Here is a 13,958-nt window from a genome sequence, read left to right as displayed (position 1 = left end):
CGTACGGAGTCATGAAAAGATGGTGCAACAATCAGCTGTGTCCTCCTTAACCACATTTTCCTGCCCTGCATTGTTGGTTTTGACAGAATAAAGGAGTGCATCTGAAGATGTTTTAGAGGAGTTACAGGAAATTTATGATCTGTTGTACGCTCCTCAAATTTTAAGGTCGTAGACTGAATAAGCAATGCTGGGCCCAGCTCAGGGAGACACCTGATTCATTTGGGGCACTAGTCTGATTTCCTACAAAAAGTCTTTTGTAACATTAAAAACTGGCAAAAATGTCTTGCTGCATCGCCAACTTAATGGAAAACAGAGAACACAAAAGGCTCATGATGTTTTCATCATGTGTATGATGAGTCTTGTAAGGAAAGATGAAACAGGGCACTTGCAGAGCAGAAATTTTTTCTTAGTGATAACAGTCCAACACTTGACAAATCTTCCAGCCCCATAGATATTTTATTTTTCCAGTATTTCTACTAAACAACATCAAACTCTTGCAAAAGAAAACTGCATTAAAAATGGACAGGAGTCTACCCTGTCAAGGAACCATCCTTGAATAGTGCAAGTTGACAAAGGGTGCTGTATGCTGCAGTAGTGATGCTGGTGCTGTGGCAGAGAGCCGCAAAGCAATGCCTGTGTGTACAGCCTGAGCTGCCTCCCCAGGATGCCAACCCCTAGAAAGCACTGCAAGTGGAGTGCCAGCCCGTGGTGACTTGTAGACGATGAGCATGAAGTCTCAAATCCACTCAAGCAATAAAAAAAGAATAAAATAAGAGTTCACCTACTTCCTGGTGTCTCTGGTGGGTAGCACTTCTCTCAGGGGAAGTCTTAACCTCTTGCTTGTGTTTTCTGTGCAGGAAACTATGAAGAGCTGACACCCAGCAAAGCATTCAATTTTTGGATGACTCCATCCGTGGGGCATTTAGCGTTAGCTTTCCTTCAAGGGTCATTTGCATTCAGTGGCTGGAACTTCTTGAACTATGTAACAGAGGAGTTGGTTGATCCCCGCAGGCAAGTATCCATTTCCGTGTCATCCAAGTTTTTTTGAAGTGCTGAAACTTTGGGGCCATCTGATAATATCATTCATTTAATAAGCTGCAGCAATGTCATTACATGTCCACAGGACTGGCATTTCTAAAGGAGAGATATTTTATTTAGAAAGGATAACAGGCAAGTTAAAGAAGCACCAACGCTGAAATTAGACAGATTGCACAAAGAATCAGCTCAATCAGAACAGCTGATGGACCAAGTATTATCATTGTGGTACTGTCAAATCGTACAGTGAATCTATAGCAGAGAATTAACCACTGATGAGATGTCACACGTACCTACAGGGAGAATCAGTCTGCTTTTAGAAAAACATTGAATTAATCTGCAAGTTGCTTTGCTTGTTCACCCAAAGGGATCTTGCGCAAACACCTGAAAGAGAAGATTGGAAAGTTATTTGACAATGCAGGTAGCACTCTCTGCCGTGCACCTGCAGCGCAGCTGTGGGCACCCACCCTGCAGGGTGCCACATGTCTTGTCCCTGGGGATCGTGCGTGCAGGAAGGGGCTTTGAAATGATTTATCACCAGCAGGCTGGGAAAGCCAGAGGGAACAAGATTTTTAGTTTAGTAAAGCAAAGCTCAAAAGTTTCAAAATTTCTGAGATGGTAAAGTGGAATGATGAATGCCAAAAGCAGCTCTCGGAGCATCAGTTATTTCTGGGCATTCAATGCACACAGCAATTAAACTAGGAGAAGCTTAAGCTCTCACACAGCCTGGATGAAAATGAATTAAAGCTGCAGTCTCACAAGCAGCCCAGCACAGGTCTTCACACAACTGAGTGTTAATGTGCACATCCAGAGATCTTGGCAGGAATAAAGAAAAATCAGTAATGTGTTCCCTCATTAAAATACCAGCATTTTAATGGGCCACCACAATTTCAAAGCTGAACAATGAGAAGTTGTGTCTTAAATAAGGCAAATATGGTCTCAGTTGAGAAGAAAAAGGGAGTGGATGGAGTTTTATTATTATTATTATTTTTGCAGCCCCTGAAGGGAAAATAAAACATAAAAAGGTTGTTCAGCAACCAAAAATATCTTCCAACTTGTACTAAATCCAATCAAAATCACAAAGGGTAAAGCGCTTAAAAAAATGCCTTTTTTCCAAATCTGATGGACACAAAAAAAATGTGTTACTGCATTAGATACAGAACTGTTTAACTGTACACCTCTAAAGAGGTCTTTGGATTAGCAATTAAGTAAATCTTCACTCCAGTAGGTTACCATGGCATTGTATGACCAAATGAGCTTTATGGGATGGGATGAGCTAAGGTAGCCACCTGAACGACAGGATCCAATTCAGTTCCAGAGTAGATGAAGCTAACACAAACCAAGGCATTTTATTTTTAACATGGTGCCTTATAGACAGCCCTAGGGAAGCACGGGGCATTTTTTGTCACATGAAGCATGACAAAGCTTCATAGAGTTTCAGCCTTCTTAAAATCACGATGGGTCAAACAGGTGATAGAGGCGGTGCTCTTTCAGTCACGGCCTGAGAAACAGCAGAAAAACCCATGTGGCTCGCCGAACTGGGCTGTACAAAGCTGTTGTGGTCTCACTGTGTATGACTCAATTCTTATCTACCTTCCTAATTCTTTTATTAGGAACCTACCTCGTGCCATATTCATATCCATCCCATTGGTGACATTTGTGTACACGTTCACCAACATTGCATATTTCACTGCCATGTCACCCCAAGAGCTCTTGTCCTCCAACGCTGTGGCGGTAGTAAGTAAACCATTCCCTGGATGTCTAAAATACACTTTGATTTCAGTTCTGTGCTTTGCAGTGTATTTCAGTTTCTCTGCCTTCTGTTGCTTTAGACATTTGGTGAAAAGTTACTGGGCTATTTTTCCTGGGTTATGCCAGTCTCAGTGGCCCTATCTACATTTGGAGGAATAAATGGATACCTATTTACCTCATCAAGGTTAGATGGAGTACAATTTTATGAACATTATCTAATTTGGGGAGGGGCTGTTTTAACTTAATTTGCTAAAGAAATGCTAGCTAGACATTTTGGATGTTATAGCACATGAGATCATTGTTGGGCATGTTGGATACGTTCAGTTACGAATTGCTCTGTTTCAATCAGCAAATGTAATATTGAATCACAGAAACTCTTGCAAAATAATCCTTATGAGCTACTAAAAGTGTCTGCAGATGTGCAACAACTCACAGTAAGAGCCAAACACAGCTTCAGTACGGAAACAAAGTAATTTTACATCAATAAAGCTCTAGTAGCTACAAGCTAAATTATGCTTAGCTGAAAAAGGAGTTTTAGGGCCTGGTTCTGTTCCCAGTTACAGACATGTCATTCTCGTGATGAAGAAACTCCTTCCAGGCAAGATGCTTTGTGTGTACACTGCTGATAGCAGGACCAGAATCTGTAAAGTCTATTTGTATTAATTGACCTGTCTGAACTCAATTTAAAAGTTAAAAAAAAAAAAAAAAAAATGAGGAAACAATCTAACTCTTAAGTACCTCAGGAAAGTTATTTATCTTATCACTTACAGGAGCATAAGATACAAATCTGAGTAGGTATGTAACAGGTTAAGCATTTAAAAGTGAAATCTTAAGGCACATGAAACCTTATCCAGAATTCTCCTGACACTAGAAACGTGATCTGTGAGATTTTTTGTGCCTTAGAGACATGGCTGCTTGCCTCACAACCTGCACTGTATTCACCCTACCCTGGATAAAGCAGCAATGCCACTGGCAGACAGGGACTGAACAGATTTCAGTCCTCATCCTCAGAGGTAATTAGGCATCTCAGACGAATTGGTTTCACAGATGACATTTAGCCTCATATACCAAACGGTCTAGCTTCAACAACTTACGCCAGGTTATGCATGAGTCTCCCGTGGAAGTAAGAAACAAGCCGTGGTCTCCCCAGCCTCAAACCAGCACCAAGTGAGAGCAGGTTCCTTCCACTCCAAGACCCATGAGGGCAGTTGAGCTTAGAGACCCTGTACAGCTAGATATTGAAAAAGCTGTTGTACATGCAGTGGATTAGTGTTCCTGTTCTCATTTTCAGGTTATGTTTCTCTGGTGCCCGAGAAGGACATTTACCAAGTTTGCTTGCCATGATCCATGTGAAGCACTGCACGCCCATCCCCGCCCTGCTTGTCTGTGTAAGTTTTGCCATCCCTGCCCTGTCGTCCTGTAACCTGCTCGGACCAGGGCAAGCTCTCAGAAATACTGAATCATGGAAAGGAGAGCTGGAAAAATCCTGGAGAGGTCATTTATATTCCTGAGGAAAAACAAGCTGTCCAGGAGGACTCCTGGTGGGTGCTGCCTGAGAAACTCTGACAGCTCCAGGGGGAAGTAGCATTCAGCCTCCTAAATAATCCCACTCCCAACTACCCTTGCAGTTTGGAGTGATTTCCTAACATCTAACTTGAGCTGCAATTTAAGCCCATTATCATTTCTCCTACCCACAAGGGAGACAGAGTGTGTCTTTGTCTGGAAATGGAGATACCTCATTTAAGAAAATATTAGCTTTTTTTTTTTTTTTTTTTTTTTTTTAAATCCAAATTCCGATTTTGCCTGCTTTCTGCAAACAATTAACACAGAGGAAATCCCCATGGTCACTGCTAACTCCACTCTAGCTGTACTAGTTTAGATCCCATTGCCAAAGCCATAGACATGGCAGGTCCCAGGGAAACGACAAAGTGCTCCAAATGTTACACACAATGAGCAAAATGTCTTGTGAGGGATGAGACTGCAGAGCTCTGAGGACCTGGAACATTTATTTTCTGTGAAAACAAGCAAGTACAGTCAAGCATTACAGCAGTACTGAATAAAGTATCTGCTGAATGAATACATCAGGCAAACGAGGGTAATCCACAAAGAGTAGAAAACACTGGTCAAAATGTTGGGACGTTTTGGGCTTGTTGGGTTGCTGTTTCCCTGAAGGAATATCTCTCTCCTTTGCATCGACACTGAAAATTTCCATGATACTAATGACTTACAGAAGTTGTTATTTGAAGCAAATATCTTTATACACTTTTACAAATAACTGACTTAGAATATGTGATGTTTTTTACTGTGGCAAAGAAGACATTATAGAGGAAGAATAACCCCAGGTACTGCAGTCCCTGACTTAATGGCCCAAGCAAGGGTAATTCTCCCAAGGGCATCTGCTTGAAATCTCAGTGGCATCAAAGTCAACTGCAGATTTGCCCCTGATTTCAAAATAATGAGGATTTGACACAAGATGCACTAAGGCAGCGCACATTCACGTGACTCTCCTGGCTCTAACAGCAATTCTGGCACAATACACTGACATAATTTCATCAGATAAACCTTCTGCATATTCCACTTTTATGACAAAATACCTGTGTAGCTGAGGCGTTATGGCATTCCTGGAGCTTAGTGCTTGACAACAAACATCTCGTGCATTGCCAGTACAGGGTTTCAGGGTAAACCATATAGCCCATCTGTCCTGTCTCGAGCAAACAGAAAGCACGGGCTCCATCCTGGACTCATGCCAGGCAGCTGAACTTGGCTGATGCCGATGAAGCAAAACTTCTTTGCCCTTAGAAATACATCAGCTCAAATAACATGCTGAGTTTCAGAGGCTGTTTCACTGGGAAATAGCCACAACACGAGCAGGCTGCCTGCACTGAGCAGGGCTGATAAATCAGGCATATGCCAGCCTCCCAGTCTGCTCCAAACATTTCCCTTAAATTACAGTGCAAATTACAGAACCAACACTGCATATCAATTCATCATTTGAGGGTACTTTAATGCAGCACAGGGTATATCAGATGCTGCTATGAAATATTAATTTAACAAATAAATATAAAAATAATATAGTGTAGGCAGCTACAATAGCAAATTAGGTCAGACTTCAGGCAAATCTTATTAATACATTAGGTTATCTTTTGCAGTGCATAACACCAAGCTTTTTGCATGGAGAAAGGTTTCTTTGTACATAGAGAAAGGCCTTTTTAAGATCACCAGTGAGATCTGTATTTTTACTAATTCTTTCAAAAATGAACAGTCCAAGCGAAATGCAAAATAAACAGACTGGGTGGTTGTTGGTTTTTTTTTTTTTTTTTTTTTTTTTGCAAGACAGCAGAGAGTGACAGGCTCTCACGCCTGCTGCGCAAGGCTGTCGTCAGGCATGGTAATCAGGGGAGGAAACAACACAGTCCTCTGCAGCCCAATACCTCTCAGGAATTACGCCCACGCAGCAAGCAGCTCTGACACATTCATGTCACCTACACAAGAAACCTCATTGCCCCATGTGTCTTCAGTGCAAAACCTGCTAGGGGCAGGAAAGGGTAGGATGCATGTCTGACACTGTCCACCTTTCAGAGGAAAGCAGGAAGCATATTATGTGACACCAGTATACAACACTGCCCTATTTTAAATGAATTTTGTGGTGAGACTGCTCAAGATGTTGAAATCCCCTCCACCCCTGCAAAGCCTGTGAGGCTTTTAACAGGGGAATGGAGAGACCAACGGGTCATTTGATTATGGTGGTGCATAATTACTGGTGCCACTGGTACAGAAATCCTCTCTCCCTAGAGACCTTTGCTATTAAAACAGACAATTAAGAAAAAAGGACATAAGCAAAAAGAGAGCTTGGAGCAACACAGAGCCAAGTCCTGAAAGCTCTCTGGAGGGATTTGGACACTCAGTTTCCCTTAGGTTTTGGCCACCAGCAGACAACATTTACAGGATGGGTCCATGGCATGAGGGGTCTTCACACCGCGTGGTACCACTGGGCAGGGGGGACAGGATCTGATGAGCAACCCTGTGAACCCTGAGTCAGCTCTCCTGACTTTACAGAGTTATTCAGAAATAAAATACAAACAAGCAAGAGTCTGCATGGAAATTTCCGCCATCCGTCAGTTTCCTAACACAAGAAATGTGCAGAAGATTAATGACGGTGGTCATCTGCAGCATGAGCCATGGGACAGTAGGGAGAAAGGGCAAAGCTTTTATTCTTTATAACATACAGGGCACCTGCAACAAAGTCGTGCACTGACAACAAAATATTAGTCTACCAGAAATCCTTTTTTTCCTCATAATAGACAATCTGACCTTTGCCAGAAGTCCTTATTATAGGGTCCAATAGCTTTTAAAATGGAAATCGGTGGAGTGCAGTCATTGAAAGCAGGTACAGAAATGTCCTGTTCAGGCAACACAGCAGGACCATAAACACAGGAGTTCAACTGCTTTTATTTATTTGTTGCTTGCTTTTATTGCTTTTAAGCTACCTTATTAGTTATGACTCACATAAGACTATCTTTGTCTCTACAGTGCTTGGCCACTCTTATCATCATGCTTGTTGGAGACACATACACGCTAATCAACTATGTGTCATTTATTAACTACCTCTGCTATGGAGTGACAATTATAGGCCTGATTGTGTTACGCTGGAAGAAACCCAAAATCTTCAGACCTATCAAGGTGAAAATGTTAAAGCTAAATCCCTTGGCTGCAGTAGCAATGCAAAGGGCAGGACAGGCAAATCAAACCCTCTGTCCTCCAGCTTTGAACATCAGTTCATTTGGGGATGTAATGGTAACGTTTCAGGGTCCCAAACCATGCCACACAGTGCCATGAGTTTAAAAATAGGATACAAAGGCTTCCAGAAGTAAACTTGATGGGATGGGCAGAGAGGACAACAGTGGCGGAAGGAAGGGGGACAAAACCCTGAGGGCTTCTGATCCCTTAGTCCCCGCTGCCAGACAGCCACCACTGTCACTCTGCACAGTCATGCTCTGCTCTGTTCTCTCCCCACAGGTGAACCTCCTCATCCCTGTCACTTACCTGGCATTCTGGGCATTTCTGCTGATCTTCAGCATATACTCTGAGCCAGTTGTCTGTGGTGTCGGACTTATTATCATTTTAACTGGAGTGCCAGTGTTTTTTCTTGGAGTCTACTGGAGAAACAAACCAAAGTGTGTAAATAGGTTAACAGGTAAGCAACACCACAATGACTTGGTGCACTCCTCACGGCCAACACTCACAGTGGGGTCTGCAGTGCTCTGCACAGCCTCTGTGCAGCCAGTGTCAAGTCCTCCAGCAAGCCCAACCACCACTGCCAGTCATGCACAGCCCTTAAACTCCTCTACAAAGCAGGCCATGCGCTGCTTGCAGATGGAAATACTTTGTTTTTTAATCAGAAGTAATGACAAGCTGTCGGGCAGTCAGGCAGCTGAGTGACTCCCTGGACATGAGGAAGCAGTTTTATTTTTGTGGCTGTGCAGCACGCTCATGTGGGCAACTGCTTTCCTCACTCCTTGGCACATGCACCTCCTTTTGTGTCCCTGGGCATCCATCTGCCCATCCACCCAGCTTGTTCACTGCGGCCTCAGCCACGAAGCAGATGCATAAGAATATGACTTTAAGCACGTAAAACCCAACTGAACTATCACAAAAAGAATGATAGAAGGCCATGCCTGTCCCTCGCTCTGCTTTCCTCCCACCAGCACTACACAATGCCTGTACAGCATGATGAATTATTTCACGCGCAAAAGATAGGAAAGCCTTACTTTATCACTCGCATAAAACTGCACAGGTCATTTGGGATTTGGTTTTGCTTGGCCTGTAACTGCTTTGCTCTGAGGCAAAGACTTCCCATGAGGAGAGAAGGGAACAGGAGCCCTCACCTCAGGTGAGACGGTGCCTGCTGCCTGCAGCCAGGCTCTCCTCAGGCTCACAGTGACCGGTAGGCCCCAGCGCTGCCTCAGGGGCACAGCACCAGGCCCGGCCCAGCTCCCCTGCCTCATGCACTGGTTCCGCAAGCCTCTGGGCGTGGTGAAGGACCCCTCACAGCAAAGTCATTTCTAAAACTGCCCAATTTTAATCCACCTGTGCTTTGCCAACACTACTTTGTCACTTCCCTAGAGATAAAAGCCGTTGGAGGGGTGGGGGGCAGTGCAGCAGGGTCAAGGGCCTCAGCTGGGAAAATGGCCGCCATGTCAGGCGTTACGTCCTTCAGGTGCCACAGCGAGGTTGAGAAGCGCTCGAGCTGCCGCACTAACCACTGCACACTTGCTCTCTGCAGAGTCGGTGACATGCTGGGGACAGAAGCTGTGTTTCGTGGTCTACCCCCAGGATGGGGTGGCCGAAGAGGACGAGGCGCCTGCTGCCCGCTCCCACCTGCCAGCCAGTGAGACCTCCCTGAGGAAATAACAGAGCAGCCTCTGGGGCTGAAGGGGCTTCTTGTTTACATGCCGATTTTTGCAAAAAAGTTTTTCTGGAATTAAAAGTTTTTAGAGATCCAATAGTAAGCTACACCCTTTATGGCATCTGTAGCTTTTAGTTTTTCCCTGAGGAAAAAAAAATGAAAAAAGAAAAAAAAATAAAATATAAAATAAGGCACCAGTTGTTTTTATTTCTGGTAGCATGCTTGCTCAGCAGGGGAATGCAGCACAGCTACAGCTCTGAAATACTTATTTTAGCAGACATAAGGGTCTATCACAGGCAGATTTGGGTATTTCAGAAGCAGGTCAGTTTCCTGTTGCAAAATCAAAATGGAAAAACCAAGAGGAGGAGACACTGGGACAACTATGCCAGCATAAAAATCCTGTTGCTGCCCCTGAGTCGGGTGAATCCCCACACAGAATGCGGTCTTGAAGTTCAGACCTGAGAGAGCAAAAGAACAGCTCATTGGAGCATCCGTGTGAGCAGGGCTGGAAGGGGCAAGGGAATCACGTTGGACAGGAGCTAGCCTGGGTGGACATTGGAGTAAATTGTACAAAATCAACAGTCAGATTGAGCCCAGACTACATTTTGTGACACCAAAAAAAATGCAGTAGTGATAAAATCTCGAATATCTTAATTTTTGAAGCATTTTTGCAAAGAGGTGTCTTGTACCCCAGGCCTGAGGAGGAGCTCAGTGCCCAGCCCCAGGGGGAAGGAGATGTGCAGGGGTTTGCACAGCAGTGGGAGCTCGAGGGAGACCCAGGAACAAAGCCTGGCGTTCTTCTTTGTTACAAATGAAGCGGGTGATGCTCCACATTGATTTAGAGACAAACTCTCCATTTTAACTGTGCTCAGTGAAAGAATGAGCCTAAATCATTCTCACATCAGATGCTCTTTAGAAGGTGTTTTGCATATTTTATTTGTGGCAAACACTTTCAAAAAATGTAGTTCATGTATTTAATTAATTTATAGAGATTTGCTGCTGTAGCAATATGGCCCCTTTCACACCAAAGAATCTTTTGAAAATGAATAATGCAAGAATAGCTCTAAGCAACATTTTGAATAGCTACTGTTCTTTTGCAACTTTTGAAAATAAATAGTATCGTATTCAGTAGCCTTGGTAACAGCCATAAGAATTTAATTTTAAAAGTATTAATTTGAAAAGTATCTTTCTGTGTATCGCAAGCCTTTTTTCTGTGGAAAAATTAGGGGTTCATTAATCCCTCAGTTTGCCAAGTACCATATGCTATACAAAGACACAAGAATAGACTCAAAATATTGGACGAGTTCAAGGAAAGTGTCTTTCCACTACAATTCATTATTTAGTATTATTTAGTATTTTTGTTTTTAAATATCTATCCATCTCTCTCCAAACTTTTGGATGGTAGATACTAGAAAATCTCAGTTTATACTTCTCTTCTCGTATAAGGCTATTAATAGTTAGAGATTAAAATATGTAATGAGATAAAAAGAAGTATGGTTTTGTGTGTACACACACACATAAAGAGGTATCACATCCTAAATAACAGTAAGAGTATATGAAATCTGCTAATAAAAATCATATATGTTTAGCTTTTCTTTCTTTACCATTTTGTGTACACCTACCACATTTACACTGGCTAAACAGCGTGCAAACAGCCTGTTGTCTGAGGCCCTTGTGGCTAAGTCTTATTTCCCATAGTTCAAAATCCACCGTGACAATTTCTAATTGATTAATTTCTGCTTTAACTTTATTATCTAGTGGGCAAATTAAACATAGTACAGCACCAGCAACAGTGATTGTTTACAGAATTGCCAAATTTTGGTGTGGTTTTATTTTTGTTTGTTTAAACAATTAAGCCATGGAAGTCAGCCATCACAGAAACTTTGCAGTTCTTGAGACAAGTCTGTACAGTAATGAGAAAGGTAATAACAATAATAATCTGCAACCACTGCCCAGACATTATTTGAGTTTTGTTTAAGGAAATCAAAGAAAATTAAAGGACCAATTGCCTCATAGGTGTTAACTAGCTCTGACTCAAGCTTTCCCTGATTGTATTTTAATGCTTTAAAACAATCAACATTTGGCCTGAAAATGGAAGGCTGAATTTAGAACAGGATGGTTTAGTAGAACTCATCTTTGAATTACATACCAATCCCCAAAAGCTGTTCCAAGATGTCTTATTTCATTTTTAGAAACAGCTTCATCTGTTCTCCCAACATCATGCATATTTTTTAAAGTCTTTGCAAAAGCCAGTTCATAGTGCATACAATTTCTAACCACAGAAATTAATGTAGAGAACTAGTAAGACAAATTCATATGCTGAATGAAATTTAGCAGCTCAACTCTTTGTAAGTATGATTTTTCCAAAAGATGAAGCAAAAGGCCCAAAGGAGACATAATTGCTATTATTTTAAAGCCCACAGAACAAAGGAAAAACCCCAAGACAGCTGACACTACAAGTATGACAAGAATATTGTGCTACTTGATGCAGAAAAGCAAGTCCCTTCCAAAAGGAAGATTCTGTTTTTTGAGATCCTTGTAATTTTGATATATTTGCTGTAGCAATTACAACTCTTGCTGATTTTTGTTTCCTGCAGCATTTCATCCTTACTTTTACTGACACATAATTAACGATAACCTGTGCATTAGCTTTTCTGCTCTGAAGGAGAAACTCCTAAAGCAAAAAGAACAACACACGTCCCTACCTCAGCTGCAATATGTACACTTTCTCTCAGTCCAGGTCATTCTCTGAAACCAAGTCACACAATTTTACAGCCAGCTTCATACTAAACAGACTAGTGCTACTTTAACTGAATTACACTGGTACGAACAGTGGTGCTAAAAGAGAGTTTAAACAAAGCTTTAAAATCAATGCATTGTTATACAAAACTATATATTATAAACTATTTATGTATCTGTGTATATATATATATATATATATATATATATATATATATATATATATAAAATAGTAGAGGCTATAATGCAGAAAAATACCCTGGGCTATTTATTCTTCTAATGCTGGCAATAATACATCATTCAGAGAACTTCAAAGGGAAAATAGAGATAATCCAAGTACTTTTAAAAGTATTACCTGAAATTAGCTTTGGACTGAAGTCAGTAGAAGCTGTATTGGCTTGTTCTTATCCACATTATCACCATATGATTATCACAGACCATGTCATCATTGTGCTACACACTACTAAACAACAGGAAGACAGTCCCTCTCCCAGATAAGACTGTGTTCAATAGGCAATAGGAGCTGTGTGGGCACAGATGAGAAAACACAAGGGTAATGAGCCAAAGCTGCCCAGCACAACCTCTGCTGCTGACCTAGCCACTCTGAAGTGTTTTCTTAAACTTGGTGCAGGAATTGGTTGTTTTCATTTTGTATTAGTACATAAAGCAGACCACCTTGACCTCAGCAGGGTCAAGGTAAGAGACTCTTTTCAGTTCAAAGCTTTCACCCAACTCAGAAAGGATTAATGAGTCACCGTGTATTTAACATTATACGTGCAAGCATATTAGTTGGAATATCTTTACTAAAATATATCAAAAGATAAGCAAACAAGCTCAAACCAGCCAGAGAGTTTTACCAGCCAAGCTCAATCGCATTCTGTCCCAAGCAATTTTCAGATGTCTTCAGCAAGGTAATTCTCATTTTAGTCTCACTCATTTGTGAATTCTTTAAACTTTGAAAATAAAACACATTTGGTTTCTGACTCATATGCACCAACCACTACATGACAAGAAGCTGGCAACTGTTGAGCTGCTGAGGAGTTTTAGAAATATTGAAATATACGTCACAAATGAACCTGATAAAAAAAAAAAAAATCAGGGTAAATCTTGGAGTTTTTTTCCTTAATCTCCAGAATTCCAGTTACCAGCATGGAGCAGCTACAGTCTCCTATTAATAAAAAGCAAAGCCTTGTTGTTTGTTTTTTTGATTATTAAAAAAAAAAAAAAAAAAAAAAAAAAACACTTCATTCCTCAATGCTTCTCACCAGTACTCTAGCTTCAATCATATGAGAACCTTCTGCACTTGGACAAATGAAAAAAGGAAAATACAAGGAAAAGGATCAGAAAGTAGCCAAGAGATGTTGTTTGTATTAGAGACCAAAAAGAAAAGTCTTAAAGTCCTGTGGTAAGAGATAGTAACAGAAGGGAGGGAAACTTGGAAAGCATAACAAGGCAGGAGACAGAATAAAGAGAGGAAAAAAAAGTAAACTTCCACCACTCACACCAGCCCTCATGACCATTTAATCCCTGGAGCCAAGAACACAAGAGACAGCATCTGAAAAGAGAAGGATGGCTTATTTAACAATTTGCTATGTTAACAGGCTGACAAGAAACATGAGATTAGGCTTGCTACCTGCAAGGTTCAGGTCACAGATGGAGAGTTTGCTTCTAAATCCTACCTCCTGCTTGGGAGATTAAAGCTGCTTCCTGTGAAGACCAAAAATCCTAAATAAGCAAAAGCAGTGCACTCTCTCAAAAGTAAAATTTAAAAAAATACATAAATCCGTTAAGGCTTTTCAAGTTAACTCCTTGGTTTGTCAGAAGACACATCTGTTGTGCTACACAGGCTGTCAACAAACACTGCTGCAAGTGCACGGGTGTCATTTATTACTTTAGTTCCATTTTATGGGCTATATTCATTTCAGCCTTGCTTACCTCAGTTATTAGGTTTGTATTACTGCTTGTGCCACTATCATTGTAGCTGAATCAGCACTTCATGATGAAGCAAACACTTCCTACCAGGTGA

At 41.5% G+C, this 13,958-nt stretch overlaps 1 protein-coding gene across 4 annotated transcripts in view; it reads left to right on the top strand.

The window, feature by feature from the left end:
- Positions 1–9,380, top strand: part of SLC7A10 (solute carrier family 7 member 10) — a 40,432-nt gene extending 31,052 nt beyond the window's left edge. For 2 of the 4 annotated variants that reach the window (XM_035337162.1, XM_035337161.1), the window contains 7 exons: positions 858–1,011; positions 2,649–2,772; positions 2,868–2,971; positions 4,079–4,175; positions 7,318–7,467; positions 7,804–7,981; positions 9,071–9,380. In XM_035337162.1, the coding sequence (XP_035193053.1) occupies positions 858–1,011; positions 2,649–2,772; positions 2,868–2,971; positions 4,079–4,175; positions 7,318–7,467; positions 7,804–7,981; positions 9,071–9,198 (935 nt within the window). In that variant the 3' untranslated portion in view covers positions 9,199–9,380. The remainder of the gene's footprint in view (positions 1–857; positions 1,012–2,648; positions 2,773–2,867; positions 2,972–4,078; positions 4,176–7,317; positions 7,468–7,803; positions 7,982–9,070) is intronic. The other 2 variants (XM_035337164.1, XM_035337163.1) reach the window with 2 other exon arrangements.
- The last annotated feature ends 4,578 nt before the right edge of the window (positions 9,381–13,958 follow it).

Source organism: Oxyura jamaicensis, chromosome 11 (assembly GCF_011077185.1).
Source record: "Oxyura jamaicensis isolate SHBP4307 breed ruddy duck chromosome 11, BPBGC_Ojam_1.0, whole genome shotgun sequence".
In the NCBI taxonomy this organism is placed as follows: Eukaryota; Metazoa; Chordata; class Aves; order Anseriformes; family Anatidae; genus Oxyura; species Oxyura jamaicensis.
This window is presented reverse-complemented; position numbering and strand designations above follow the sequence as displayed.